This window comes from Nematostella vectensis, chromosome 3 (genome assembly GCF_932526225.1).
Source record: "Nematostella vectensis chromosome 3, jaNemVect1.1, whole genome shotgun sequence".
Taxonomy (NCBI): domain Eukaryota; kingdom Metazoa; phylum Cnidaria; class Anthozoa; order Actiniaria; family Edwardsiidae; genus Nematostella; species Nematostella vectensis.
This window is the reverse complement of record NC_064036.1, coordinates 11,625,913-11,653,186: the sequence shown is the minus strand read 5'-3', so window position 1 is coordinate 11,653,186 and position 27,274 is coordinate 11,625,913. Positions and strand designations below refer to the sequence as shown.

Below are 27,274 nucleotides of genomic sequence, written 5' to 3'. Positions count from 1 at the left end.
CCTCCCTCCCTTCATCACACAACCCTCATATAATCACTGTTTGTGCTTGTAGTGTTTTATTTCTATACAACAATTTCTTGAATCACTGGGTTCTATTTTTTTTTTCGACGTTTCGGCAATTCTGCCTTCATCAGGAACGGTAAATCAGGATTAAGTCAGGATTAACGATCAGCATTGCCGAAACGTCGAAAAAAATAGAACCCAGTGATTCAAGAAATTGTTGTATATGATCACTAATATGGTGATTTTCACTTCATCCCAATACACACCCACATCAACATTGCACCGCATCACCATTCACATCACTCGATGTTTATTTAAAGTGCTTCGCTAAGCTTCCAGTTATTTTTTTTATGTTATTGATTGCAGGAAGTTTAGGAACTGCATTTACGCCTGTGACAATGAGCGCCCAAGTAGGCTTTCTACTTGTAGATCTGGGAACGGATATCTACCTGAAAATCACCGAATGCTGTGGGAAGTTATCAAATCGTAAGCTGTGCGAGTATGCAGAGACTTACAAAACACAATCACGAGAAATGAAGAAACTTAACAATGTGATAGGCAACAATGCTCTTGCAGGTATGAATTCAAGAAAGGGGCTTATTCGTGTCAAAAATATACGATTGGCGCATAAAGTATTCAAAAGGGTTTACATACAAATGGTCAAAGGAACCAATTGATCAAGAGTATTACAGTTAAGCACACCATAAATTTCTAATCTATTACTTTTTGCTTCAGCTAAAAATCTGCTCACAGATACCGAGCTGGGGTATGGTCAATTCCAGATGGTGGCCACTATGTTGTTAAGTATTATCAAGATTTCGGACGAACTCCTGGAAGCGATTCATCCCGACATTGTCAAGGAATTTGACCGGAAATGGACAGAAATAAGGGTAAGAAATGTCCCGTAAGCAAGTCATCCAAGAAATCCCTCCACCACATTCCCTACTAGGACCAGATCATGTTTTTTTCGAATATTTTTGTTTGCATTCTCAATATTTAAAATATCCTATCCCTTCATCACATTTCTAATATAGGTTTGTTTTTACCCCCCTTCATCACATCACCACCCCCCCCCCCCCCGTTTAATCACATCTCTTATATTGGTTCGTCCCTAAATCCCATGCAAATGCTGTCAACACCGCCAGCATTGCCTGACCACAAGATAAAAACAATGTTGACGAACTACTTTAAAATCACCCTCTACAATGGTACAGTAGAACCCCGCTAACTCGAACTCTGAAGGGAAACAAAAATCAGTTCGATTTAGCGGGGAATTCGAGTTAGCAGAGTAAAAATGACTCTAAATTAGGTTCAAGGGAAATCGAACTTAGTTCGAGATAGCGGGGAATTCGAGTTAGCCGAGTTTTAGTTAGCGGGGTTCTACTGTGATTTCTTCCACAGGCTGCCATCAGAGCGAAGAATCAAACAGTGATTAGGTGGTCGAACACAGAGTTGCAGACGGAGTTTCAGTCAGTGTTTGATAGGGTTGACTCGGCGGTTATGTCAATTGCTGGCTATTTAGCTTTTCTTATTGACGGCGCCGTGAGGTTGGGCTACAAGCGGTACACAATCAACAAGATCAACAAGGTTAGAAATGAGATTTTGATACTGAGGTGTAGATTAGACATTCAAAAGGAAATGAGACTCACACAGGAAAGTAAGGGGTAAGGGGCGCCCTTACACTAGCCCCAGCTCTCTCGCGCTGCCATTCAAGACGCGCGCTACCGTGGCGAATTAGCCAATTAGCATGATGCATGCATCATCCCATCATATCCAAAAAGAAATTGAATTAAGAAAAGTATCCACAGGATTTGGCAAGCTTCGCGCAAGCCGGCAGTGGTGACTACAAACAGCTAGTGAATGCGCGCCACACAAAGGCGGATAAGGTTCTAGGCATTGATCGGCTCGATGACTACATCAAAAGCACCAAGACAAGCATGAAGAATGCGAGGCTTTCAAGCGGATCATCGGGCAAATGGGCCAGTCGGTTGAAGACTACATGGCGCGTCATGGCGGGCGCCGCCACACTTGTCACAGAAGGTGAGTCGAACGACCGGTGAACCTTGAGGAGGGGGGACGTAACCTTTAACGATAGCGCAGTCTTTTAACAGTGCTAGTAGAGATAATCCCGTCGGCAGGTGAACGATGTGGAGAGAAAACGTAAAGTAGTAAAGTGTAACGATAGCGCGGTCTTTTTGCACAGTTTGTAATGATAATTTCATCGGCCGGTGAGCCAGGGTTAGGGAGAACATAAATGGTAACGATAGCGTGGTCTTTTTACACAGTTTGTAGAGATAATTTCATCGGCCGGCGAGCCAGTGGTAGGGAGAACATAAATGGTAACGATAGCGTAGTCTTTTTACACAGTTTGTAGAGATAATTTCATCGGCCGGTGATCCAGGAGGAGGGGGGGGGGGGGTACGTAAACGTTATCGTGGTGGTCTTATACATTCTGTAGATGAATATTGTCTAATACTGTTTTCATCGGTTGGTGAATTACGTGGGGAGGGGAGGGGGGGGGTCGTAAACCGTAACGCTTACACAGTCTACGATGAACCGGGAGAAGGGGGGGGCGTAACGATAGCGGCTTACACAGTATAAAAGATGACTTTTGCTAGCCAGGGATGTATTTGACGTCTTTTTAGAAAGCGGCGTTACTGCGGATTATCTATCCTTTCGCCCGTGGCATGCCCTTTATAATTTAATGTAGCTGTTTGTGTACTTGGTTTAGCGATCGCGCTCCTCTATGATAAACAAGACCCTTCTCTTCTTATCCTTCTGGTTTTCTTTGCAGCACTGACCATCTACTCGATTATAAAGAAACCCCAGCAGTGTGATGCGATGGAGAAGAATGCACGAGAAGGGGCACACAAAATCACCGCCGCAAACAACAACTTGAAAGAGCTCAATAAAAATATTACAGATTACATGTCTTTTTTAAACAAAAAGGTAGATGTACACCCCATTCACCAAACTGTTTATAGTTCTCGATATTTATACAGTTCTTACATTTTCGAGTTATTTCAGGGGCTACAAGAACGCACATCGTTTTGTTTAAGATTTTTTTTGACTTTGGAATGTTTTGCAACATAAAGGCGCGCACGGACTCACATGCATACATACGCAAATACGTGGGGTGTCATGTCTTTTTTATTTCTCTTAGGGCGTAAATGCTGTCAACAATAGCCATTTTTCGGGACAAGATGCGAGGGAGATTTCCCGCGGTGTCTGTTACCCAGCGCTAAAACTAAATATTGGTCCCTTTGTTTAGGGAGCAGAGTACATCAGAACCAAGCTCAGAGCTGATGATCTTCACAACACCCTGCGTAATGTTGTGGCTATGCTCGATCAGGCCTCGGATCGCAGTGCGAATAACAGTCACGCAGCGTCCCTAATACGAGAGTATCTTGCCAAAATTAACACGGCCTCGCTACCTGAGACATACGACCTGAATGTTAAACTCAGCAAAGGGCTAAGTCAAGTCGCGTATCTCTATAAATGTTACCTGAACAAGGTCCAACTGGCGAAGTACGTGATCAGGAATTGCAAACAGGGTAAGGGCCGATGTCATCTTCATCACCACCATCATCATTATTATTATCACTTTTATTAACGCCATCATCATTTATTCATTATCTCCATCATCACAATAATTAACAACACCACTTTTATTAACACTATCATCATCATCATTGACACCACCACTTACATTAACACCACCATCATCATCATCATTGACACCCTCATCATCATCATCATTGACACAACCACGTTTATTAACACCATCATCATCATCATTGACACCATCATCATCATTATTGACACCACCACTTACATTAACACCACCATAATCATCATTGACACCATCATCATCTTTATTGACACCACCACTTTTATTAACACCATCATCATCATTGACACCACCATTTTTATTAACACCATCATCATCATCATTGACACCATCATCATATTCATTATCACCATCACATAATCATTATTACCAGCACTTTTATTAACACCATCATCATCATCATCATTGACACCATCACCATGATCAATATCACCATCACATAATCATTATCACCACCACTTTTATTAACACCATCATCATTGACACCATCATCATATTAATTATCACCATCACATAATCATTAACACCACCACTTTTATTAACACCATCATTGACACCATCATCATAATCATTATCATCACCACTTTTATTAACACCATCATCATCATCATTGACACCATCATCATCATTATTGACACCACCACTTACATTAACACCACCATGATCATCATTGACACCATCATCATCTTTATTGACACCACCACTTCTATTAACACCATCATCATCATATTGACACCACCATTTTTATTAACACCATCATCATCATCATTGACACCATCATCATATTCATTATCACCATCACATAATCATTATTACCAGCACTTTTATTAACACCATCATCATCATCATCATTGACACCATCACCATAATCACTATCACCATCACATAATCATTATCACCACCACTTTTATTAACACCATCATCATTGACACCATCGTCATATTAATTATCACCATCACATAATCATTATCACCACCACTTTTATTAACACCGTCATTGACACCATCATCATAATCATTATCATCACCACTTTTATTAACACCATCATCATCATCATATTCATTATCACCATCACATAATCATTATCACCACCACTTTTATTAACACCATCATCGTCATCATCATCATCATCATTGACACCATCATCATAATCATTAACACCACCACCTCTATTAACACCATCACCCATATAAACACCATCATCGCCTCATTATTATCATCACCACTTTTATTAACACCATCATCATCATCATTGACACCATCATCATCATTATTGACACCACCACTTACATTAACACCACCATGATCATCATTGACACCATCATCATCTTTATTGACACCACCACTTCTATTAACACCATCATCATCATATTGACACCACCATTTTTATTAACACCATCATCATCATCATTGACACCATCATCATATTCATTATCACCATCACATAATCATTATTACCAGCACTTTTATTAACACCATCATCATCATCATCATTGACACCATCACCATAATCACTATCACCATCACATAATCATTATCACCACCACTTTTATTAACACCATCATCATTGACACCATCGTCATATTAATTATCACCATCACATAATCATTATCACCACCACTTTTATTAACACCGTCATTGACACCATCATCATAATCATTATCATCACCACTTTTATTAACACCATCATCATCATCATTGACACCATCATCATCATTATTGACACCACCACTTACATTAACACCACCATGATCATCATTGACACCATCATCATCTTTATTGACACCACCACTTCTATTAACACCATCATCATCATATTGACACCACCATTTTTATTAACACCATCATCATCATCATTGACACCATCATCATATTCATTATCACCATCACATAATCATTATTACCAGCACTTTTATTAACACCATCATCATCATCATCATTGACACCATCACCATAATCACTATCACCATCACATAATCATTATCACCACCACTTTTATTAACACCATCATCATTGACACCATCGTCATATTAATTATCACCATCACATAATCATTATCACCACCACTTTTATTAACACCGTCATTGACACCATCATCATAATCATTATCATCACCACTTTTATTAACACCATCATCATCATCATATTCATTATCACCATCACATAATCATTATCACCACCACTTTTATTAACACCATCATCGTCATCATCATCATCATCATTGACACCATCATCATAATCATTAACACCACCACCTCTATTAACACCATCACCCATATAAACACCATCATCGCCTCATTATTATCATCACCACTTTTATTAACACCATCATCATCATCATTGACACCATCATCATCATTATTGACACCACCACTTACATTAACACCACCATGATCATCATTGACACCATCATCATCTTTATTGACACCACCACTTCTATTAACACCATCATCATCATATTGACACCACCATTTTTATTAACACCATCATCATCATCATTGACACCATCATCATATTCATTATCACCATCACATAATCATTATTACCAGCACTTTTATTAACACCATCATCATCATCATCATTGACACCATCACCATAATCACTATCACCATCACATAATCATTATCACCACCATTTTTATTAACACCATCATCATTGACACCATCGTCATATTAATTATCACCATCACATAATCATTATCACCACCACTTTTATTAACACCGTCATTGACACCATCATCATAATCATTATCATCACCACTTTTATTAACACCATCATCATCATCATATTCATTATCACCATCACATAATCATTATCACCACCACTTTTATTAACACCATCATCGTCATCATCATCATCATCATTGACACCATCATCATAATCATTAACACCACCACCTCTATTAACACCATCACCCATATAAACACCATCATCGCCTCATTATCAACATCACTTACATTAACACCATCATCACCATCGTCATTATAATTATCAACTCATCAATCATACAATGAAATGTGTCACCAAACAATTAGAGAGAAAAAACCAATCGCATTTAAGGCTTCCATATAATAGTTGGCGATCGTGTACGATTATATAAAAAGTCACCTGTCGCCATCGTGTGCAATCGTATGGAAACCATTCTTTACATCAACAACCAAAGCAATCAAACTCTATCAAGAATAAACAATCGTTAGGTACAGCTATAATACACAAACGATGCACAAACGATTGCTTTGCAGGGGCGGACCTGGTATTTTTTTTTTTAAATGGGGCTTGTGGCATGTTTCTTGGCGGCCTAAAAACGAGATTTCTTTCTTGTGCCATGTTTTTTTGTGTTGGGACTGCCAAAGCTTCACCTAAATTCGCCCCTGTTTTGGTACCACATCAGTTACTTTTTCCACTGGTCCGAAAAGAGGTCAAGATTTCCTAAGATACTACACAACCTAGTGATTAGACAAGCATATGTGACCTGAAATATATAGATTTAGGCATTGCCTAAAAGCGGAGCTCCAAACGACCAAATCTTTGCTTATTTTCTCTTAAATAATTTAAAAAATATTAAATATTATTATTATTTCTGTTTTTGATGACGTCAACGATTTCACAGATCACGCGACCAGCTTGTTATACCCCCCACATCTACATGACACATAACAAGTTTAGTTGTCATATACGATGTTTCGGCGTCAGGGTAGTTTTCATTTATTGACGTCATTGATGACGTCACGTGACCATCTCATTGCACCCCACTTGAAACAACATCACACCTACCGAGTTTTGTTGTCACACTTTGTTTCCTTCGTGAAATATAAAATTTTTATTTTTATTTTGATGACGTCAGCATATTTTTGCTTCTAGTGACGTCATCGATGACGTCACCAATCACGTGACCAGTTTTGCACTTCCCTTGATACATACATGACACCTGCCAAGTTTGGTTGTCATACGATGTTTTTAAGGGACGGACGGACATCGCGTCACGAAACCTCGAGTCGATGGGTTACCAATATTTGTTACAATATTTGTTTTATATACCACTTTTTCTTAGGTATGGAGCTCGGTTCACGCAGCGCTTCACGCCGCGTGGGAGCTTCGCTAAAAAAAGCCATCCCTCTCTTAATGCAAATCACGACAAAACAGGATGTAACTGTCCGTTTACGAGCTCCTTGTGATTATAATTTGGCAGGTGCTGGCGATCTTAGCACTATCTGGCATGATGGATCGAGAGATTGGAGCACTGAAGAGAAGGATTGTCTAAGCTACAACGGGATCCCCTATTACACAATGAGTGATGCCAGGAACGACGTGACGAGCACTGCCAAAAGAGAAGGCTTTTATCCTCACTGTCACCTCAACAAAAAGAATCAAAAGAAAAAACATGCGGGTCAGTATAAAGCACTTTGAGTTTAGAAATACTGGTAATTAATACATCTAAACGGCGGTCACTCTAGGTGCCAGAACACTAGTCTAAGTGCCAGAACACTAGTCGTTAGTGCGAGTTAAACACAAAAATGCATCTTTTGCAAAAGCTCGATCCTCAGCTAAATAGGGTCTAGCTCTTGCCTAGCTCTTGCTCCTTTAAATGATGCTCGTGAAAACTATTGTTTCCAATATTACAGCTTTAGGGCTACAGGCGGCAAAGGTTACATATAACATTTAAGAAATGATGAGATGTGACGTAAGAATAATAACTGTTAGACACAAAAGAAACATTATAGCTCGACACGCGAGTAATTCGTGTTTGAAACGCATTTTGCTCATATTTTCACTAAATCTCTTGCAGGTTAGTCAACAAGGGCGGGTGGTGGCCAAAAGAAGCAGCCAAAATGGGCTGCCCAAGTAAAAGATAACACAAAGGACTGTCCCCGGAACCGCTGTCGCCAAAAGAAAAAGCAATGATTTGCCTTCTACGGGCACGCTCAATTAAAGACGTGGAAATTGCCCTTATTTATAACTACCTCACGCTCGCACAAATCATGGCAGTTAAGTGCACTTGATTCCCGCTTTATCTCGGGAACATCACTCTAGTTGAAATAATAACATAAGAGAGGCTAAGAAAAGGGTTTCGGGTAATGTCACATTATCAACCACAGGGAACCCCTAACAAGACAGGGAACCCAAACAGAACCACGCCGCTGGGGTGGGGTGGGGGGGGGGGGGGGCGTTGTCACTTGTATAAGGCATATTCAATAATAGAAAAGGCAAGAGAGGAGCTAATTGCTATCATTTGTTTGCCGCTAGAGCTATAACTTTTTTTATTAGATTTTGTGCACACGAAAATCAGACTGGCATCTCCCAGTCATAACGTTAGAACCAGAACCATTGGATTTACAGAAAATGCGCCTGTACTTTACAACATTCAACTAATGCCATGTACATACAGAACTTATGCTAATCGTTTACTAAGAATATATTAATAAACCTACTTCAAATAATTACTCTAAATACACAATGATGAACAATTAATATATTAAACGTTCTAGTGCATATGTACATAGTCCAATTGCACTGGCTGCTTAAACAATTCGAAACATAGAAATATCGAAAAGGGAGGAAGATTGTTAGGGCAAATAAATGTATGGCAGATACCACCAATGTGTAAATGTTAAGAAGACGGGCCAACGTCGGGAAAAAAATATAACAGTCTATATGATACTACAGCAATGGCTATTGTGGGGGGGGGGGGGGGGGAGGGAGGTCAAGGGATGTTGTTGTCCTTGATAAACTTGTGCATCCAGGTCTCGATGCCCTTTTCGTTCTCCGCCAGCCATTTAATGTTCGCCTTCACTCGTTCCACGGCCTGCTCCTGGGCCCGCGCTCCGGAGCCTGGGTCTTTATTTTTCTCGTTGAATTTTAGGAGCTAAAAGACAAAGTTAAAAAAAGTTAATCGCTTTAAAGAGACCCTCTGTAACATTACAACAGGCACAGAATAACCAAATTTTGCGTTGCAGCTGCAATTTTAAAATGTTGCAAATTTATTCTAAATAACTTTGGTAATTTGGATTTTTTGCAGTGGCATTAATAGGCAGTTTCGGGGTGTGCTAACTGAACATTAGGTAGTCATTCGTATACACCATCTAGTAGTGGCTGTTTCTTACCGTTTATTCTTACCGCATTATTGTTAACAAGGAGATATTCGTATACACTACCCTGTAGCGGCTGTTTTCTTACCGAATTGAGCTCATACTCCGTGGAGAAACTACTCGTGACTCCGAGAATGAGATTTCTAAATGCAAAGAAGCCTCCACCATATCTGGAAATAGGAATATCAAAAGCCAAATAAGAACTTGAAACACACCGTCACAAGGCAGAATAGCGGAAGGCGGGTGAGTAACTAGGATACATCCCTCACGGCGTCCATAAGTATTAGTCACTTCTTGAAGAATCGTCCATGCCCGACCCCTTAGCAAACCCTGGCTGCAACTAATACTTAAATTCAATGAAGTACTCTACTACTGTTATGCCTAATGGTCAAGTTTCGAATTCTACTATGTCTCCACTGGACAAACGGACTAAGGACACAAATTAATGCGTGCTTCGGTTTGGGGCATATTTCATGCACATACCAGCGAGAATCCCTTAAAGCTAAGAAAATAAAACAATGTAAAACCTTGAGAATTCTCCATTGGCTTATGGGTGTTTGCAAACGGTTCGTCCGGAACCGAGGCTTGCGCTGTGTCTTATGAGTGCTTGTATCTATGAGTGCCTACGTCCAGCGGGTAAATTCGAAACTGGACTATTATGACTATAAGCAATAACTAGAAGTGTGTGTTCTCACCTTTGCTTGTAAGTATCCCAGTTGAGTCGTACAAAGTCCCACGCGATGAGCCTGCCGTTCGGGTTGTAGTTTGCCACGTATTGTACAACACGTGTGGCATCTTGGGGGCGAATCTTCGCAGGGTCTAACGAGTACTCCAAGAAACTAGAGCAAACAGGTTTAGACTTGATAAGGAAGGGGAGATTACCAGCGCGGCCCAATTACGCCGCGTTTATCAGGGATGGATCCAGGAATTAAAAAAGGGGGGACCGAGGAAAGGGTTTCAAAAAAGGGGGGATTTATTGTTCTTCCGTGTATTTCCTTATATTTCTTGTTGTTTTTAAGCCAAATATATTAAAATAGGGGGGGGGGGGGGGGCGCTTGGCCCAACCATAGATTCGTATATTCAAACAATAATCATTTATAGGCAATAATAACAACTCTGTATTACAATCGTACTGCTATTTCTAATAGAACTGCTCAAACACCTTATCCCGACCAACATGCATCCCATTCCAAAGCTTTATTCTATCCTGCCTGTTTTCCAGAACAGAACCAGGTATTTTAGCAACCCAGCTCGGTTTGGCAGCCTTCACTATGAGTTAGACTCTGGGATTAGCCTAAGTCCCTAGTCCGATATTGAGTAACAATGCCTCAGGCCCGTAGCTAGGGGTATTAAGGGCTAGCTAGGGGTGTTAAGGGCTAGCTAGGGGTGTTAAGGGCTAGCTAGGGGTGTTAAGGGCTAGCTAGGGGTATTAAGGGCTAGCTAGGGGTATTAAGGGCTAGCTAGGGGTATTAAGGGCTAGCTAGGGGTGTTAAGGGCTAGCTAGGGGTGTTAAGGGCTAGCTAGGGGTATTAAGGGCTAGCTAGGGGTATTAAGGGCTAGCTAGGGGTATTAAGGGCAACCCTCCTTATCCAGTAGAGGTTCGGTATTCAGAGGTAAAATGTATAGTTCTAGAAAATATCCATACCCCCCCCCCCTCATTGAGGGGGTCGGAGGTATGACCCCCACCCCTCTGGAATTTCCAACCCCCTGCAAAAAATAAATACAGTAACTGTTTAGGAAAAAGGGCATTTTACCCCCCTCCCCTGTGAAAATTCCTTGGCGTTTGAACCCCCCACCCCACCCCATCCCGGAATTTCCAATCCCCTGAATGGGTGGCGTATGGATATTTTCTGGAACTACACAATTACACTTACATGTCATGCAAGTATGTTCTTTACATCGAAGCGGAACACAACAGAACTCACCGGCCTATAATCCAGGTCTCTTTCGACGCCGAAAGCGCGTACAAAAGTGTAATAGCCTCTGACTGAACTCGAGTGTTCATGAACTGTTTGTAGACGAAGTCCCATTCCCTCACGCCGCCATTCGCAACGCCATAGTAGTACACAAGATTACGGAAGTTCGATGGCACCCTACAAAACGCATCCGCATCATCAGAAGGTGGCTATACACCTGTCAAACACGCCCCAAGACCCGTGTGTTGGCCTAGACTGTTTTCTGATATCGCTCGCAAAGGTTGTGATAAGACACTCACGGATTTTTCTCTGGATCTTCCATCCATTTTTTGAACATCTCAGTAGTATTCCCGACGCAGCTCTTCTCACCATTTCGGCAGAATATTGACAATATTGAACTTCGCTGGAACCTTAGAAGAAATAATATTATCATTAATATACCTAAAACGTCCTATGTTACTTGATAGGATATAAAAGAATGCTAGCCTACTTCCACTGTTATTAATGTCACAGCACCTATATACACAGGGATCTATCGACACACAGAGAGAAAGACGTAATGAACTGATTGTGCTTTCCATCTTTACCCTTTCCTCTCTCACTCCCCTGCAATTTACGCACCGCAAACCCACTCTTTTTTTTTAATGAAGAGGCCAATTTAGGCTCTAGTGTATTATTGTCGACTGTAATTTCTAATTTAGATTGTAATTTTATTGATAACATTAAGATGATGAAATGGCAGTGGACTGTGCCCCTGTAGTAGTCTCATAGCAATGGTGTCTTTGTGGTAGAGACAATTTTTTAATTAAAAGAGAGGGAGAGAACTTGACTGTACATACTTTTCCAAGTGGCTACCGGCGTCCTTGAACCCAAGAGCATCGTATTGCTTCTTAGCTTGGTACTGAAGATATCTCTAAGGAATAGAAGATAAGGTCAATCTAAGTCGTCCACATGATACGAAGGGTGATAAAAGAGGAAAAACGGCAAGGGCCGCTCGAAAGAGTACTAGAGTTGCGAGAAATGAACGAGAGAGGGTAGTTAGCTCAGCATGGGAGAGAAAAATAAAAGAGCAGCAAAAGTGAATAATCTAAAATCAAACTCAAAGGATACTGAAGTGGAGGAAGCTGGGGCGAGAGAGAGAGTGGTGCGGGACTTGGGCAAGAAAAGGGAAGAGGGTAGAAGAAGCCAAAGGTAGAATGATCTAAAAAACAAAAGAGAAAAAGAAGAAAATGCAAAAAGAAGTCACATCCAATATTGTGATGGAAGGATAGGAGAAAAGGCAAGAGGGAAGAACAGAGGAGACGGAAAGAACAGAACTGACCTGAAGGTACTTATAAGCGGGACTTGATCGGGAGAGTAGACCACTGATAAAGTTGATTTCCGACAGGGCGGCGCTCCACGGGACGTACTCCGTCTCTTTGTTCAAGTAACGCGTGGTTTCGAATGCCTGTGTGTAGTTCAACATTTTCCCACTAAAAAATACATTAAGCATTTGATTGGATAACGCACGAAAATGATTACGCATCAAGAACACCCGTTGTCTCACCGTGCTAAGTTAAAGGCGTCTTTCAAAATTCCCGCGCGGTCGGATACAGTAAACGTCTGCAAAGCATTTCAATTGAAACAAATATCAAGCCATGCATTTCTTCCAATAACGTTGCACTCTGCGAATCCATGTGTCGTACCCCACAAACTTCACGTTAAGTGTACAAATGGGGGAATTGCGGTTCTGAAATCTACCGTGCACTGTCAGAGGTATAAATAAACAAGGCTACTTTTTTCAAATCTGTATTTTTGCGTTTTCCCATTATTCTATATACCCATGAAGCACTGTGGGTGTAGTTAGATAAGCAGCCTTTACGAAATAAATTCCCAAAAATTCAATACTATGTCTGTCTGTCGTTTTGTCCATTACCGTACCGTGTGCGAGGCCTCCAGCTCATTAACTAAACTCTCCCAGTTCGAGTCATCGTAATTAACCCTGTAAAAGCCTCGCTGGCCGAAGTTTGCCTTCATCCAGCCCTGGCTATCCCACTCCAAATCAACTTGAAAAAATAAAAAGATACAGCATTACCACCATCGTACCTTGGACACTTTTACTGGACACATAAACCAGTAAACCAGGGGTGGAGTTATTGTAGGGGCGGGACGCACACCACCCCCCATCCCTCTACACACATACACCAACACACATCCCCTCTTTCGCCAAAGCCGTGCTATGAGCCTGCAAAAACCATCGTAGCGGTGGTTATCAGATTTTGAGAGTCGCTTATTTCAAAATTTAAACCAGTGGGGACTGTTAAAATATTTTATGAGTTGGGCGCTAAGACGAACATTTACAGTTATTAAAAAAAAAATGAAGGTATTACCTGATGTTTTGTTTATTAACATCTTCTTTTCGCTTGGCATGGCTTTGGTTTTGTAAGTGAATGGGATGACCCATTGGTAGCTGCAAGAGGAAGAGAAGGCAGTTTAAAGAATTATGATAAAAACGGTTCCCTATATTTCTATGTGCATCCTTCAAAGTGACGCTAATGTTTTAATGTCAAGTGACCCGGATTTGAATTTTCAAACAATGTCGCAAACTAACTGGCTCACTGCATCGTACTTGTCTCGCATGACAACGTTTGTTAAAGAACTACAAAAGAAATCGGATTCATCCTTAGAGTCTTGAATAAAGGGGGGTAACATCCTTAAACTTCTTTCATGCATGTAAAGATATACATCAGTCCGGAAACTACCCAACATAGTAGGAAATTAATCCCTATTAAGTCGGGCCACACTGCTTTCCTTTATATGCAACAACAGCTTACTATTGTGAGTACAAAGACCTTAAGCTGTACAAAAGTCTCAATAGGACAGTTATACTTAGCCTTAGCGTACTACTTGGGACTCCTGTGGCTGGTGGTGAGGCAAAGTCGGGCTTGGATGAGGGTTCTTGGCAATGTCTCATCCAAAGCCACAGAAAACACAAGACAGACAGGAAACTCATAAACAACAGGGAGCACGCTGACCAATACTCACTTGAACGGGGATTTGTATTTGGACGCACTGACGTTAGCGTTAGGGTCATAGAGGAAGTGCTTCTGGGATACAGTCACGTGGGAGCTGTTCTTCCGCCTGATATCCACCACAGGGTACCCCATTTGGAGGGTCCACGTGTCCATGACGCCCTTGACATCCTGCCCACTCTCCTGGAACGCACGTTACATCCGGGAACATTACAATGTACTTTTACAGACGTCACATCCGTGATACATCACAATGTATTTAACAGACGTCACATCCGAAAACATTACACATTATGATAAATAGAAATGATATTCTTCCTAACTGGAATTTGAGCGAGCAGCCTCGCTTTCCTCGTACGACCAACGTCAACGTAACACGCGCTTCTAAAATTGACCGTAAAAATGGTCCGTATAAACACCGTGGTAAAAATATAATACAGATGATTGCCCTACTGAGCCTTTGAGAAATATCATTTTTGTGGTCCACCCCCTCTACCATCGCCAGGTCGGGGTGGCGGGAGGTGTTGCTGTTGTTCAGTTTCCTTACCTCTTTCAGTGCTTTCCAAAGATCATCCGTCTCGGCGTTTCCATAGGCATGTCTCTTCAGATATCTCTAAAAGAAACAAGTATATGGTTATATTACCATTAGCAACTTAAAGTGGGCTTCGATTAAGGGACGTTTGTAATACTGGTATGGAACTACTCTGCCAAAGAAAACAAAATATCGAAAGTCGATCAATCAAAGATGTTGCTCATATTAGATGCAAACTTCAAGGACTTACCGTCAAACCTTTCTTGAATTTGTTTTCACCTAGGAAGTCTTCGAGCATTCGCAATATACAAGAACCCTGTGAGTTTCAGAACGCAGCACGAGTTTAGAGCTAGTGGAGCTAGTGTTACACTTATATGATTTCACAAGGTGTTTCAATTATAACGATGGCACGCTAAAACGGTGTTACACTTATATTACGTCACACTAACACGGCGTTACAATTAAATGTCGTTACACTAACAAGGCGTTACACTTATATTAAGATATAATAACATGTCGTTAAATTAATATGACAAAACACTAACAAGGCGTTACACCTATATACCTATACACTTACAAGACATTACACTTATATGACGTTACACTAACATGGCGTTAAATTAATATGACATTACACTAACAAGGCGTTACACCTATATAACTATACACTTACAAGACATTACACTTATATGACGTTACACTAACATAGCGTTGAATTAATATGACATTGCACTAACAAGGCGTTACACCTATATAACTATACACTTACAAGACATTACACTTATATGACGTAACACTAACATAGCGTTACATGTATATGACATCACCCCAACATGGCTTTACACTTATATGACGTTACACTGATATGGCGCGTTACACGTTTATGACGTTCCGGACACTAACATGGCGTCACACTTATATGGCGATACACTTACATGGCGTTACAACTATATGACGTCACACTTACATGGCTTTGCACACATATGACGTTAAACTAACATGGCTTTACACATATGTGTCGTTACAATCACACGTCGTTACGCACCTTGTTGTAGGAGATGGAGTCAAAAATCTCGTTGATTTCTGCCGGATGATTGACAGCGACTTTGATTGGATGAGAAGACACTAGCCCATCGAGACTGAATGCCGTATCCGAATCCGTGATGACGAACTGGTCATCCTACGAAACACCATTAATAGCAATTCAAATTCTATTTGTCTCGTGCATGGAACTTGTCACGAGTATGGGGTTTTCACAACCATGGCCCTACTACCCCCCCCCCCCCCCCCCATAACGAGAGGTTGCGCACTGGTGGGTTAAGGCAACAATTGAGAAGGCGCATAATAACGTAAGTCGAACTTGCGAGTGTTTGGGTGGACTTAACATTATTAAGCCCCATACAAACAGCACCAACATGGTTAAGGCAAGACAAATTCAGGGACATTATTGAGAAGGCGCAAGTTAACGTAAGTCGAACTTGCGAGTGTTTGGGTGGACTTAACATTATTAAGCCCCATACAAACAGCACCAACATGGTTAAGGCAAGACAAATTCAGGGACATTATTGAGAAGGCGCAAGTTAACGTAAGTCGAACTTGCGAGTGTTCGGGTGGACTTAACATTATTAAGCCCCATACAAACAGCACCAACATGGTTAAGGCTAGACAAATTCAGGGACATTATTGAGAAGGCGCAAGTTAACTTAAGTCGAACTTGCGAGTGATTTGTTGGACTTATCATTATTAAGCCCCATACAAACAGCACCAACATGGTTAAGGCAACTTGCGAGTGATTTGTTGGACTTATCACTATAAAGCCCCGTGCAAACAGCTCTTCTATCATATGGCATTGCTGGCGCCGCTACGCTCGGTAGCCATTTAAAGGAAATGCTGAAAAACTGCTTCACATTTCCTCTCAACGCAGACTTTAAACAGCGCCTTCATCACTCGGTCAGCGTCGCTCGAGCGTCTTGCCAGCAATGTTGTCGCTACATTGTCGCAATATTGTCGGGCATGAGAGCAATGAATCGACTAAGACTCGATATCTTACTATCGAGGATTCGTTGACTATTCCAAGGTGAAAGCCTTACCATTCCCCATGTTGGCTCCACTTTGTTAACCCCCTTATACTCGACGAAGCTTGCGAAGCCTTCATTCAGCCACAAGTCATCCCACCACTCCATTGTGACGAGATTTCCAAACCACTAGGAAGGAATGCTTGATGTTAGTCCGGCTCGCGATATACACAGCCTAGTTAAATGAGATTTCCGACAAGCATCAAGTCCATATTGAAAATGCTTTGCAAGGTTCAGATCTATAGAGGAACTCCGTTAACTTGTATCCTCACGAACAAAGTAGAACTGACTGAAAATTAGTCTTGGAGTCAGATCAAGTGAGCGGGGAGTTTGAGTTATCCGAGTAGAAAGGAGGTATCTTAGGAACTCTTGTTCCAGCTAGTGGGGGAATGGATTATCAGGGCCCGTATCACCTATCGTATTACTTGAGACAGGATGATCCATGTAACGAAGTGTTAAGCTGGTAGCGCTTGTTATCAGACGAAGAAGATAATTAAAAATTTAGATTTAGATTTAGATGATCCATGTTATCAGACGAAGAAGATAATTAAAGATTTAGATTTAGATGATCCATGTTATCAGACGAAGAAGATAATTAAAGATTTAGATTTAGAGGCTAGTGCCTCTCCATCAGTGTCAAGTAGTAATGTCTCACGCTCTATTTTTCATTTGCCTCTTGACACTAATAAAGAGGCAGTAGCCTCGAAATGCCTGTAATTTTTTTTATCTTTTTAGTGCTATTCAAATATATAATTATACTTCTTCGACATGATAATCCACCCTGTCTACTTTCTTGTCTTTCTCTTTATGTCCCTAAACCACCTCAGATCTCTCAGTCTCTTCGTTACCCCCCCCCCCCCCCTCGCTTTTTAGCCCTCACCATGCCATATGCCTGCTATATCAATGAACCACTTCCTCCCACTTCTAGCTTTGAAAACATAAAAAAAGACGCACTGCTATTTTAAAGAAAATTGAATCTAAATCTGACCTGATGAGCCAGTTCGTGTGCTATTACAGCTGCTACGCGTTGCTTATAGCTTTCCGAGGAGGTGCCCTCTTTCCACAGCAGAGCTGTCTCGCGGTACGTCATTAGACCCCAGTTCTCCATGGCGCCAGCGGCGAAATCAGGGATAGCGATCATGTCTAGAAAATGATAGAAAATCATCCACCGATAGAATCGGACAAAGGTATAGAAACAAACGATAGTAACGGGATAATGACTGTACCAAGCTACAGGCACACACGATAGAAACGCGTCTCGCCCACACGCCTGATATATGGGCGCAATCCTCCTCGTCTGCTGTTATTATCACGTCCTAATGGTCAGTCATTAAAACTTATACTTGATTTCCATGGTAAACCAGGGCAAAATTCCCTCCCTACGTCAATAGTGTTATAACAATGTCAAGAATTTAGAGACAAGGCGCGGGCTTCCTTTGCGAGTGGCACTGGGTGTGCATGGGTAGTACTAGTGCCAGTCTAGTAGAAGGCGAAGGCACAGAAGGAGAGATAGGGTAAGATTCTGGTACGGAATGTAGGGCAAGTAGAGAGAAAATAAGAGCGACATATTATGACTTTAAACTCTAAATCTTCAGGGTATACAGGGTGGAATGGTTATAAAACAAAGCGAGAGATGTGTGGTGTGAAAACTAGTGAATGATACCTGCTTTGGGTAATGGATAGCTGATGTTATAGTAGTGCTCGAAATCATCCAAGATCTTGTTGCCGATGCTGGCCGCGTAATTCAGCTGTTCGACTTTATCAGGGGGGGCATAATACCGCATCTGAAAAAGATATGAGCCAGTATCAAATATAATTGAATACATCGAACATACTTTTAAGAATACTACTGAAATAACGGTCTCGTTAGCAGTGAAAGAGTGCTTGTTAGCCGCACAGCTCTGACGGATTTTGTGACGAAGTTATATAGTTCTCGAAATGATCCCCCAAAGGCGATTGGTATTTTGCTAGGTTTAATAAACTGAGAGACTCTTTAACAACCTTACCATCACTCCCCTAGCTGATTTAGTCTCTTTGACGCCGAAGTCGCACACTACCATCGCTAACAAGTACGTTGGCATTACAACGGTCTTTTCAAAATGGTCCACGGTTCTTCCATTCCGTGTCTCATTTTTCCAGATAGGCATGTTAGAGATTGCGATAAAGTCGGGGCGATGCTCTATGGTAATGTTAAAAGTGGCTTTCAGTGCGGGCTCGTCCAAGCAAGGGAACGCCTTGCGAGCGTCTGTCGGCTGAAACTGTGTTGTCGCAATGGTGCTGGGGATGCAAAGAATGTCGGTCAACCACTCTTTTGTTTATAGTTGAAATTACAAAGGTTTATTCGCAAGAAATCTTTAAAATAGCAATCTACAAATGAAGTCTGATAAATTATTGACGATATTTAAAATTGAACATATCTTGGTTACTCATTTGAATTAGCCGATGGAAATATATGCTTTGTGTGACAATGGCAGCGTGATTGCCCTACTTTAAAGGATTAAATTGGTCTTTGCCTTTGTAAAATCAATTATTCCTGTGTGTGCTAACTTCAATAAAGACAGTTAATAAAGATAGTATACCTTATTACACTTAATTTTCGCGTCACTTAAATTTCGCGAATTTCGCGATTTTAAAAGATTCGTTAAAATGAAGTGACGCAAAAATTAAGTGTCGTGAAAATTAGGATGCGCGAATATTAAGTGAGTACACAAGAAGCCTTTGGGGAAATATTGGCCGTTTAATAGGCTACATGGAAACAACTTGTCTATGTTTTCATCTAATTTACTTATATTACGGTAGAGTATTCCCACCCATATTTTTGTTTCAGTTTTGATAATTCCACTGGTTTTGCTTGATTTTATTATATCAAAATCGCGAAAATAAAATGATCTGGTTTTTACGAAGACTGGAAAATCGCGAAAATAGTGTCGCAAAATATCGCCATCTAAAAATCGCGAAATTTTGACGTCGCGAAAATTAAGTGTAATAAGGTAATTACTTACACATTTTTGCCATCTTTGTGTGTGTATTGGCTCCTGTAGAGGCCGTTCAGCTGGTCGGATAGGAACGCTTCGAAGCCAAGCATGACCACATAAGGACCAGGCTCCAAAGCTGTCTCCATTTGCAAGACAGTGAACTGATTTTTCTCGAACCAAAATCTCTTTTTAATAGCTTGTTGATCTGAACAATAAAAAAAATATATATAAGCCAACGCCCACTCTTACAACCAAAACTATCAAATTACCCGAGACATTCGCGAAAACACGTTTTTAAAGTACCCGATACATTTGCGAAAACACGTTTTTAACACATGCTTTTAAGGTGTTTAAAAACTAGAAGTTTCTAATAGAAAGTGAATACTCAGAGGACGGGACGAGCATGTTTCACTACAGGGGTTCTCGAAAAAGACCACTGATCAGCATTAAATCAAAATACAAATCAGCCGACTGGGAAACCTGTGGTGTGGACACGAAAAATTGCATCCAAAATTGCATCCACTATATGAAACTCGCGCATGCGCTAAAACACCGCTGACCGATATGAAATCAAAATACAAATCAGCCGACTGGGAAACCTGTGGTGTGGACAAGAAAAATCACATCCACTATATAAAACTCGCGCATGCGCTAAAAAGACCGCTGATCAGCATGAAATAAAAATACAAATCAGCTGACTGGGAAGCCTGTGGTGTGGACACGAAAGATCAGCTTTTCGCATATGCGGATACCAAGATTAGACTTGCTCTCCGGTCGCTGCGCTCCCTCAGAGCCAAAATATTGTTTGGGGAAACGTCCTTGCAGTCAGGCATTTATACATTTCTGCATAATTTGCAATACCAAACACATGAAAAACTAGGCGTGGTCAATCGTTAATCACACTGGGTTGAAAGTTTCTTTCGACCGTAAACCCGATAACTAGATGTCGACAAGAGAGCAAGTAGTAGTGCACCCGGCTTTGAAGCCTAGCCGATTGCCTCTGGCATCCAGCAGGGGCGTAGCCAGGGGGGTGGCCCAGGGGGCCCGGGCCCCCCCTTCCAGCAGCCAAAAATACAGTAAATGTATGAGTCATTATTTGAAATACAGGAGAAAATGCCTTCACCTGGCCTTTTGGGCACCCTCCTGTTAAAAATCCTGGCTACGCCGCTGTCCAGGGAAGCTCTCTTCGACTAGAAAATGCTTTTACTCGAGACGTCTCAAGAATAAAGATCAGTCACTCCTTTTCTGTTGTTTTAATTTGAAAATTCAACAGTTTATTTGCAAGAAAACTTCAAAAAAAGCATCTACCATTGAAGTCCAATACTTGAGTAACAATGATTAAAATCATCTAAGTTACTTGCGGGATTTAACCAATGGAAAGTAGTCAGTATCAAACGGGAGATAAATATGGCGATGGGATTGACCTGTATTAAAACTCTAACAATCTTATGCAAGGGCTTTAGTAGACGTGCCATATTGTCAGCTTTACCTCCAGCCTTGTTCATGACAGACCCTGACGTGACATTCATTCTGGCAGAGTGCACCAAGATGAGGTCAGTAGATTGCGTGACGTTCAAGTGGATCTCTGATGTTCCTGTGAAGCGCAGCTCCTTCAGGATGATGTTCAAGTACACGTTGTAATGCACAGGGACCACGTTCTTTGGAAGACGCACATTCCACCAAGCCTCCGTACCCGGGGTGGTAGGGAGGGGGCTGGACGGCTGCGTAGGACTGGGCGTGCCCTTGCCATCACCCCCCTGACCTGCACCCTTGCTTTCTGAAATAGAAACAACAGACGCATAATTAGTTTGCAGGTATGAGGGGGGGGGGGGTACTTAACCTGGTAAGTATATGTATGCTGTAAAATGTAACAGGAAGTTATAAGGCATAGTGAGACCAAACTAGCCCCGAGGCTATGTAGCATGTATTACTCCGATTGCTTGACGCGATGGGGAACAAAATATCACAATTTTACAGTTAAACCATCATTGGGCACAGACACACGAGAAAGAGGGCAAACTTATAAAAAAAATAAAAAATAACTGGGACCACTTATTTAACTTTTAAGGAGGGCGGGGTTTTGGGGGAAATCAAGCATGCCCTGCGGATCTAAAAACTATTCCTGCATCGTTTTGTCAAAAAAGTATCCTGCACACCAGTTACCGTGAAAAAAAATCCTACTCAATAAAGTATAATGGTTGACCCCTTGCTCTTTTCCCTCCGAACCCCTCCTCCAACCCTTCCTCATTAGTTTTCCCCCCCTCCCCCAGCCCTTCTTGGCAGTTTATCACGTTGAAACTGGCGCAGGGATAAGGATAAAGGAATGTTTATATGCTTCCTCGTGCTCGACACCTCTCCAACCGAGCGAATGAGGATGCTAATGGCACTGATTCACACCTCGAGCGAAGTATAAGGTGGACACAAGATAATGGGTCCCAATATTGCTATGCTCTCGGTGTCTTATTCCCTGGAGTGTACCCTGGTCAATTCGTGTTGTCGCGGGTTCGCGGCTCCTGGTAGTGAAGCTTGGGGCCTCATGTACAGGCTACCAAGAGTGAAGTTGCTTCGGGCGATGCTTATAGGCATATTGACAAACACGAGCATCCATCTAGCAATTTCGAACAGTAAAAGGAAAACCGCAAAAGGTATAACCACCTTTTGGCAGCTTTAGGCATAAGAATCCTTATAATTTACTTCGCACTAAATTTGAATTGCTTGTATAATGCTAAATTTTAAAGACGGTTGCATAAAGAATAGAAAAGTGAAGGTGCACAAATGTTATTTCTTGATGAATTGAATAAAAAGTCTCATGGACATGTGTTTTTTCAATGAAGAACACGCAGCGGTGGCAAGGTAACGAAACAAATTTATGCAAATTTGAGTGCTGATCATAGTAGGAGATCCAGCGATGTTTGGCTGCACTCCGAGAAGAATAGAGCTCGAATATAAGTGCTAAATGTACTAAAATGAGCTGGCAAATTATTAAAGATGGAATATTTAACAATTATACCATTTCCATTGAGGTGGATAGTGAAATATCTAACGAAATATCTACCGAGAACGGAAGGCTCGAGGTAGATACTTTTAAAGCCATTATCCGCCGAAATGGAAATGGTATAATTGTTTTAAATTATAAAACAAGCTTTATAGCAATTTTCTTTTCGAAAACACTTGCAAATCGGCTGTTACACTCGCCATTTTGCTCGATTTCGGGGCGCAGGAAGATATCCACCTCCTTGGAGGTGTATATTGCATTTTATCCCGAGTTTCTCAACCAATCAAATCGCTTGTTCTTGCGAGGTAGCTCAATAACATAACCCGACCTAACAGCCGCATTTTAAAGAATGTGCTCAAAAATCACTAGCTCGCACAGTAGGAAACAAACCGGATAAAACAATATTATTCTCCTCGTTATATGGGACTCGAAACAAAAAAAATATAAAGAATGACCATAAACGACCATGTAGGTAACCTAAAAACTTTAAACGTATAACTTTGAGAACTAAGTAACAATATAAGGCCATGCACGGGCCACGCTTGGGGTGTGGTTGAAGGGTTACGAGTCCCGTACCTTCCACAGAGATGAACGAGGTATATTAATAAAGGGTACTAAGCTAAACATTATTCGAAACTTAGCCTGTAAGTAATATGCACTGAAAACTTCCAGGCTGCGAATAGGCAAACGAAAACCAATGGTTTGAAAATGCTACGACAGCGTGTCAACGATACTCTTTCGATTATAACCTTCTAATTTAGGTTGAATCACAGTGTGAAAGTATAATAATTTCCTTATGATCCCCGGCACTCTGCTTGGCAAATCAAATGCTAGAGTCATTAGGTCGAGGAGCTTCTTCGCGTCCGTCCATCAATTGAACACTCACCCTTTGCAGCACGAGCCGAAGCCGAGTTAGCTTTCCCTAATAACGCAGCGAGGATAATCACAATGATGGCCAGAACAAGAATAAGTGCAGCCACCATATAAAGCTTCTTCTTGCTCACATAGATTCCAGGCAGTGCACCCGCGATAGCGGTGGCGGTACCCATATTGAAAAACACAACAATAAGTACGCGCTCGTGTTGCTACGAGTACTTCCAAGAGGATTGTCCCGTTAGTGAAATCCGAAACTCGATAAGATTCCACGCTCACAGCACGCACCGGAAAGCGAACGATGGAGCGCAACACGTTGTGGACTCAAGAGAATCCAGTATCGCATAGTGTGAGCGTCGTAAGCAAACACATTATTTGCTTTTTGGCGAACTTTTACTTTTTTTGTTTATGAACACTATATTTTAATTTGCACTTATTTGCAAATGACGATGCGATTGGATCTTGCATTCTAAAAGGTATGGTTTTAACCAGAACTCAACTTTAAAACCCTATAAGCTACTACATATCTGATAAGAGAAAGCGGGTGACTCTTTATAGTAGAAGTGTTTAAAAAAAATGTTTTGTCTGCCAACGATCAAGCAGGATAAAGCACTTGGTGAAATGATTGATCTAGAAGTGCGTGGTCCTTTTGAAAGAGGTCCCGACTTGACCTTGCAATCGAGTTACGCAAAAGTTCATCCAAACAATTAAAAAGCTGAATCAGTGAAGCGTATAATGTCAGCTACAGTTTTCTGTGTGCTCAATTTAACGCTTTTATGACCTTGATTTGGAGGAAAGCTTCATAAATGCGTCATGACATAGGAGAAGAGTAGTGTTATATAGCCATTTGTCAACACACCATTAAGGTTTACGGGAATGCTAGGCTAACGCTCTCTCGTTTGCCAACCGCTCCAGATAAAAGCTGTCAAAATATGCAACTCTGGAGTTTTGGCTACTGTAACCCTGACATCGGATAAGAATGATTGGTCACTTATAAGATATTTTCACGTCGCCGCATCGCTCACCTTCTCAAGTTAACACTAAACAAGCATTCCACTTGGAGATGAAACCGCCTTCAAACAGTGTCCGCACGGCAAATATACAATCCTAGAACGCATAGTCCTTTAAACCTGATTGGACAATCATGTGTGCTTTCGTAAACATGTTGATCTGTTAGCAGCTATGAGTTTTTTATGACACCTATAACTAATAAATTTATTGTATAATTTTTTGACAAATTTACTTGTGTCGCATTTGCACCTGATACTAAACGAAAAAAACCAAAGCAGATCAACACTTGTAATAATAAACTAATTAAGACTACAATTCCTCAAGATTATTGGCCATAAAAAATATTGTTGTCACATCAGATCACAAACCAGCAATTTCAAAATGACTTTTAAATGAATTTACGAGCTGCTGGACTAATGTCTTCTCATGACTTTAAGATATCCTTACCTCTTGCCTCTTTAGATCTTGCATGGCCTAGCAACGCGCCCAGGACAATAATCAGAATCACAAGAACTAGTAGAACAACTGCAACACCTATGATCTTCTTCTTGCTGAGAAAAACACCCCCAAAGCTTGGTCCCTTAAAGTCTTCAGTGGGAGAAGATGGCGGGGACGAGGTTCTCAGGGGAGCTTGTTCCGAGTCGTCAGACATATTCTGAAATCAAAACAAGCCTGTGTCGCCTGCAGCAGTTCGAGATGGTTTGGCGAGTCGGCTTATGCAAATCAACAACTTGTTGAATGAAAATACTAGAGCAGAAGCCGTGTCAAGTGATTATGCTACCACAGGGTGCCCATGATCATACGCTAGCTTGAACCCGGGCATGTAGCCTATGCTATTCACTTCTCGCTCGACTCCTCCTCCTCCTTTGTGTAGCGCCATTTCACCCCCTACCGAGCTGTCTTTCGTTCCCTGCTAGCAGGGCCCTCTTTTCCCTTTATTTATTAGGGTAGGCAGTCAAGAAGGTGTACACTCTTTTTTAAGAACTTCTAAGTTTCAGTTGATGATGGGTTGTTCTTTTTTTTTGAGCATTTAACGGCTGGAAATAATTATAACGTTGTAAATTTCCGTGTGTATATGAATTTCAAGAAAAAGAATTACACCCACGATACTTATGACTGTTGTTTATATTATGAACACACTAATATAATTCTGCATTTTAAAAGGCGTCACACCAACAAAATGATAGTTTAGCTGCTATCTAAGCCTCGATATGTTCTTAGCATATGTTCTCAGGCTGGACGTCCTTGTTTTTTAAGTTATTATTAAGTTATTATAAAACAAAAATAGTGTATCGAAGCAAGGAACAACAGAGGAGCACCCCAAACAGTGTGTGTATGGGAGAGGAGGAGGCTTATTCCCTAGCCTGCTTGCAGGCGGTACTTGGTGTTATTATCACGCACGGAAAACCCGATCGGTGATCGGGCGCCATCTTGTATTTTAAGCCGCGTAGTTCCTGTGGGGGATACAAGATCGCCCCCATTAACCGAACAGAGAGGGGTTTCCGCAATAATTACACCGAGTACCGTCTGCAAGCAGGCTACATATTCCCCGAAGACATAACCTTACAGGCTTTTTTGGTATTTTGATGACCAAATAAATAAATCTGATGACTTGCTGAATAACGCGATAAAAAAATACCAACCAAACATCCTTTTTTTCCGCATTGTGAAGCAACACCTGCTTCGAGAAAAAAAGCCGTACTCCAATTGATAATTCCCAAAAATAATTTTCCAGCTCCCCAATTGAAATCCCTCGAAACTCCCAGTCATTCGTTTTGAAAGTGCGTATAGATGTACTGACGGTCGGAAATCCTAAAGCAGCAGCAGAAAACTATTAAAACAACTGCGATTCATTCACATCTCCTGTAAGTGCTTTAAAATGAAAGCTCTCATTTGAATAAATGTGTGATTGGTGGCAGACTGAATGATTAGAATTTTAATATTGTTTTTGTTCTCACCTGCAAAACTAGAAACAATCCTTGTCTTTCTCCCATTTTCTCGACTTTTGTCGCTCATACTATACCATACCCTTTCCCAGAAAATTCTTCCTTCTTTTACATTTCCACTGTTTGAAACGGTAAAGCATGAATAATTAGAAGAACCTTTTTCACAATCACAACGCGATTTCACACGATGTTTTGTTAGACTCAGGCACTTTCGACACAG

At 41.2% G+C, this 27,274-nt stretch overlaps 2 protein-coding genes across 5 annotated transcripts in view; one reads left to right on the top strand and one right to left on the bottom strand.

The window, feature by feature from the left end:
• LOC116603561 overlaps positions 1–9,072 on the top strand; it is a 12,466-nt gene extending 3,394 nt beyond the window's left edge. Inside the window, exons 6-13 of one of the 2 annotated variants that reach the window (XM_048724506.1) lie at positions 370–489; positions 739–893; positions 1,405–1,590; positions 1,812–2,043; positions 2,798–2,952; positions 3,275–3,557; positions 7,824–8,021; positions 8,421–9,072. In XM_048724506.1, the coding sequence (XP_048580463.1) occupies positions 370–489; positions 739–893; positions 1,405–1,590; positions 1,812–2,043; positions 2,798–2,952; positions 3,275–3,557; positions 7,824–8,021; positions 8,421–8,425 (1,334 nt within the window). In that variant the 3' untranslated portion in view covers positions 8,426–9,072. Of the gene's footprint in view, positions 1–369; positions 580–738; positions 894–1,404; positions 1,591–1,811; positions 2,044–2,797; positions 2,953–3,274; positions 3,558–7,823; positions 8,022–8,420 lie in introns of both variants that reach the window. The other variant, XM_048724505.1, reaches the window with a different exon arrangement.
• Positions 8,864–27,274, bottom strand: LOC5519989 (glutamyl aminopeptidase). Of its 3 annotated transcripts, XM_032364960.2 has the most exons (22): positions 27,067–27,274; positions 25,556–25,763; positions 21,719–22,006; positions 20,257–20,434; positions 19,261–19,531; positions 18,918–19,038; positions 18,243–18,397; positions 17,270–17,383; positions 16,225–16,359; positions 15,430–15,495; positions 15,195–15,260; positions 14,661–14,830; positions 14,006–14,085; positions 13,557–13,681; positions 13,183–13,238; positions 12,958–13,108; positions 12,476–12,549; positions 11,936–12,046; positions 11,646–11,813; positions 10,416–10,559; positions 9,809–9,890; positions 8,864–9,497 (listed from the first exon to the last, which is right to left on the bottom strand). In XM_032364960.2, exons 1-22 carry the CDS (start codon positions 27,100–27,102, stop codon positions 9,336–9,338), a joined length of 2,961 nt encoding a protein of 986 aa, XP_032220851.2. In that variant the 5' UTR covers positions 27,103–27,274; the 3' UTR covers positions 8,864–9,335. The 3 variants fall into 3 exon arrangements, with proteins under 3 accessions (XP_032220851.2, XP_032220853.2, XP_032220852.2); XM_032364962.2 differs by lacking the exons at positions 25,556–25,763; positions 27,067–27,274 and adding an exon at positions 25,123–25,141; XM_032364961.2 differs by lacking the exons at positions 25,556–25,763; positions 27,067–27,274 and adding an exon at positions 24,111–24,353.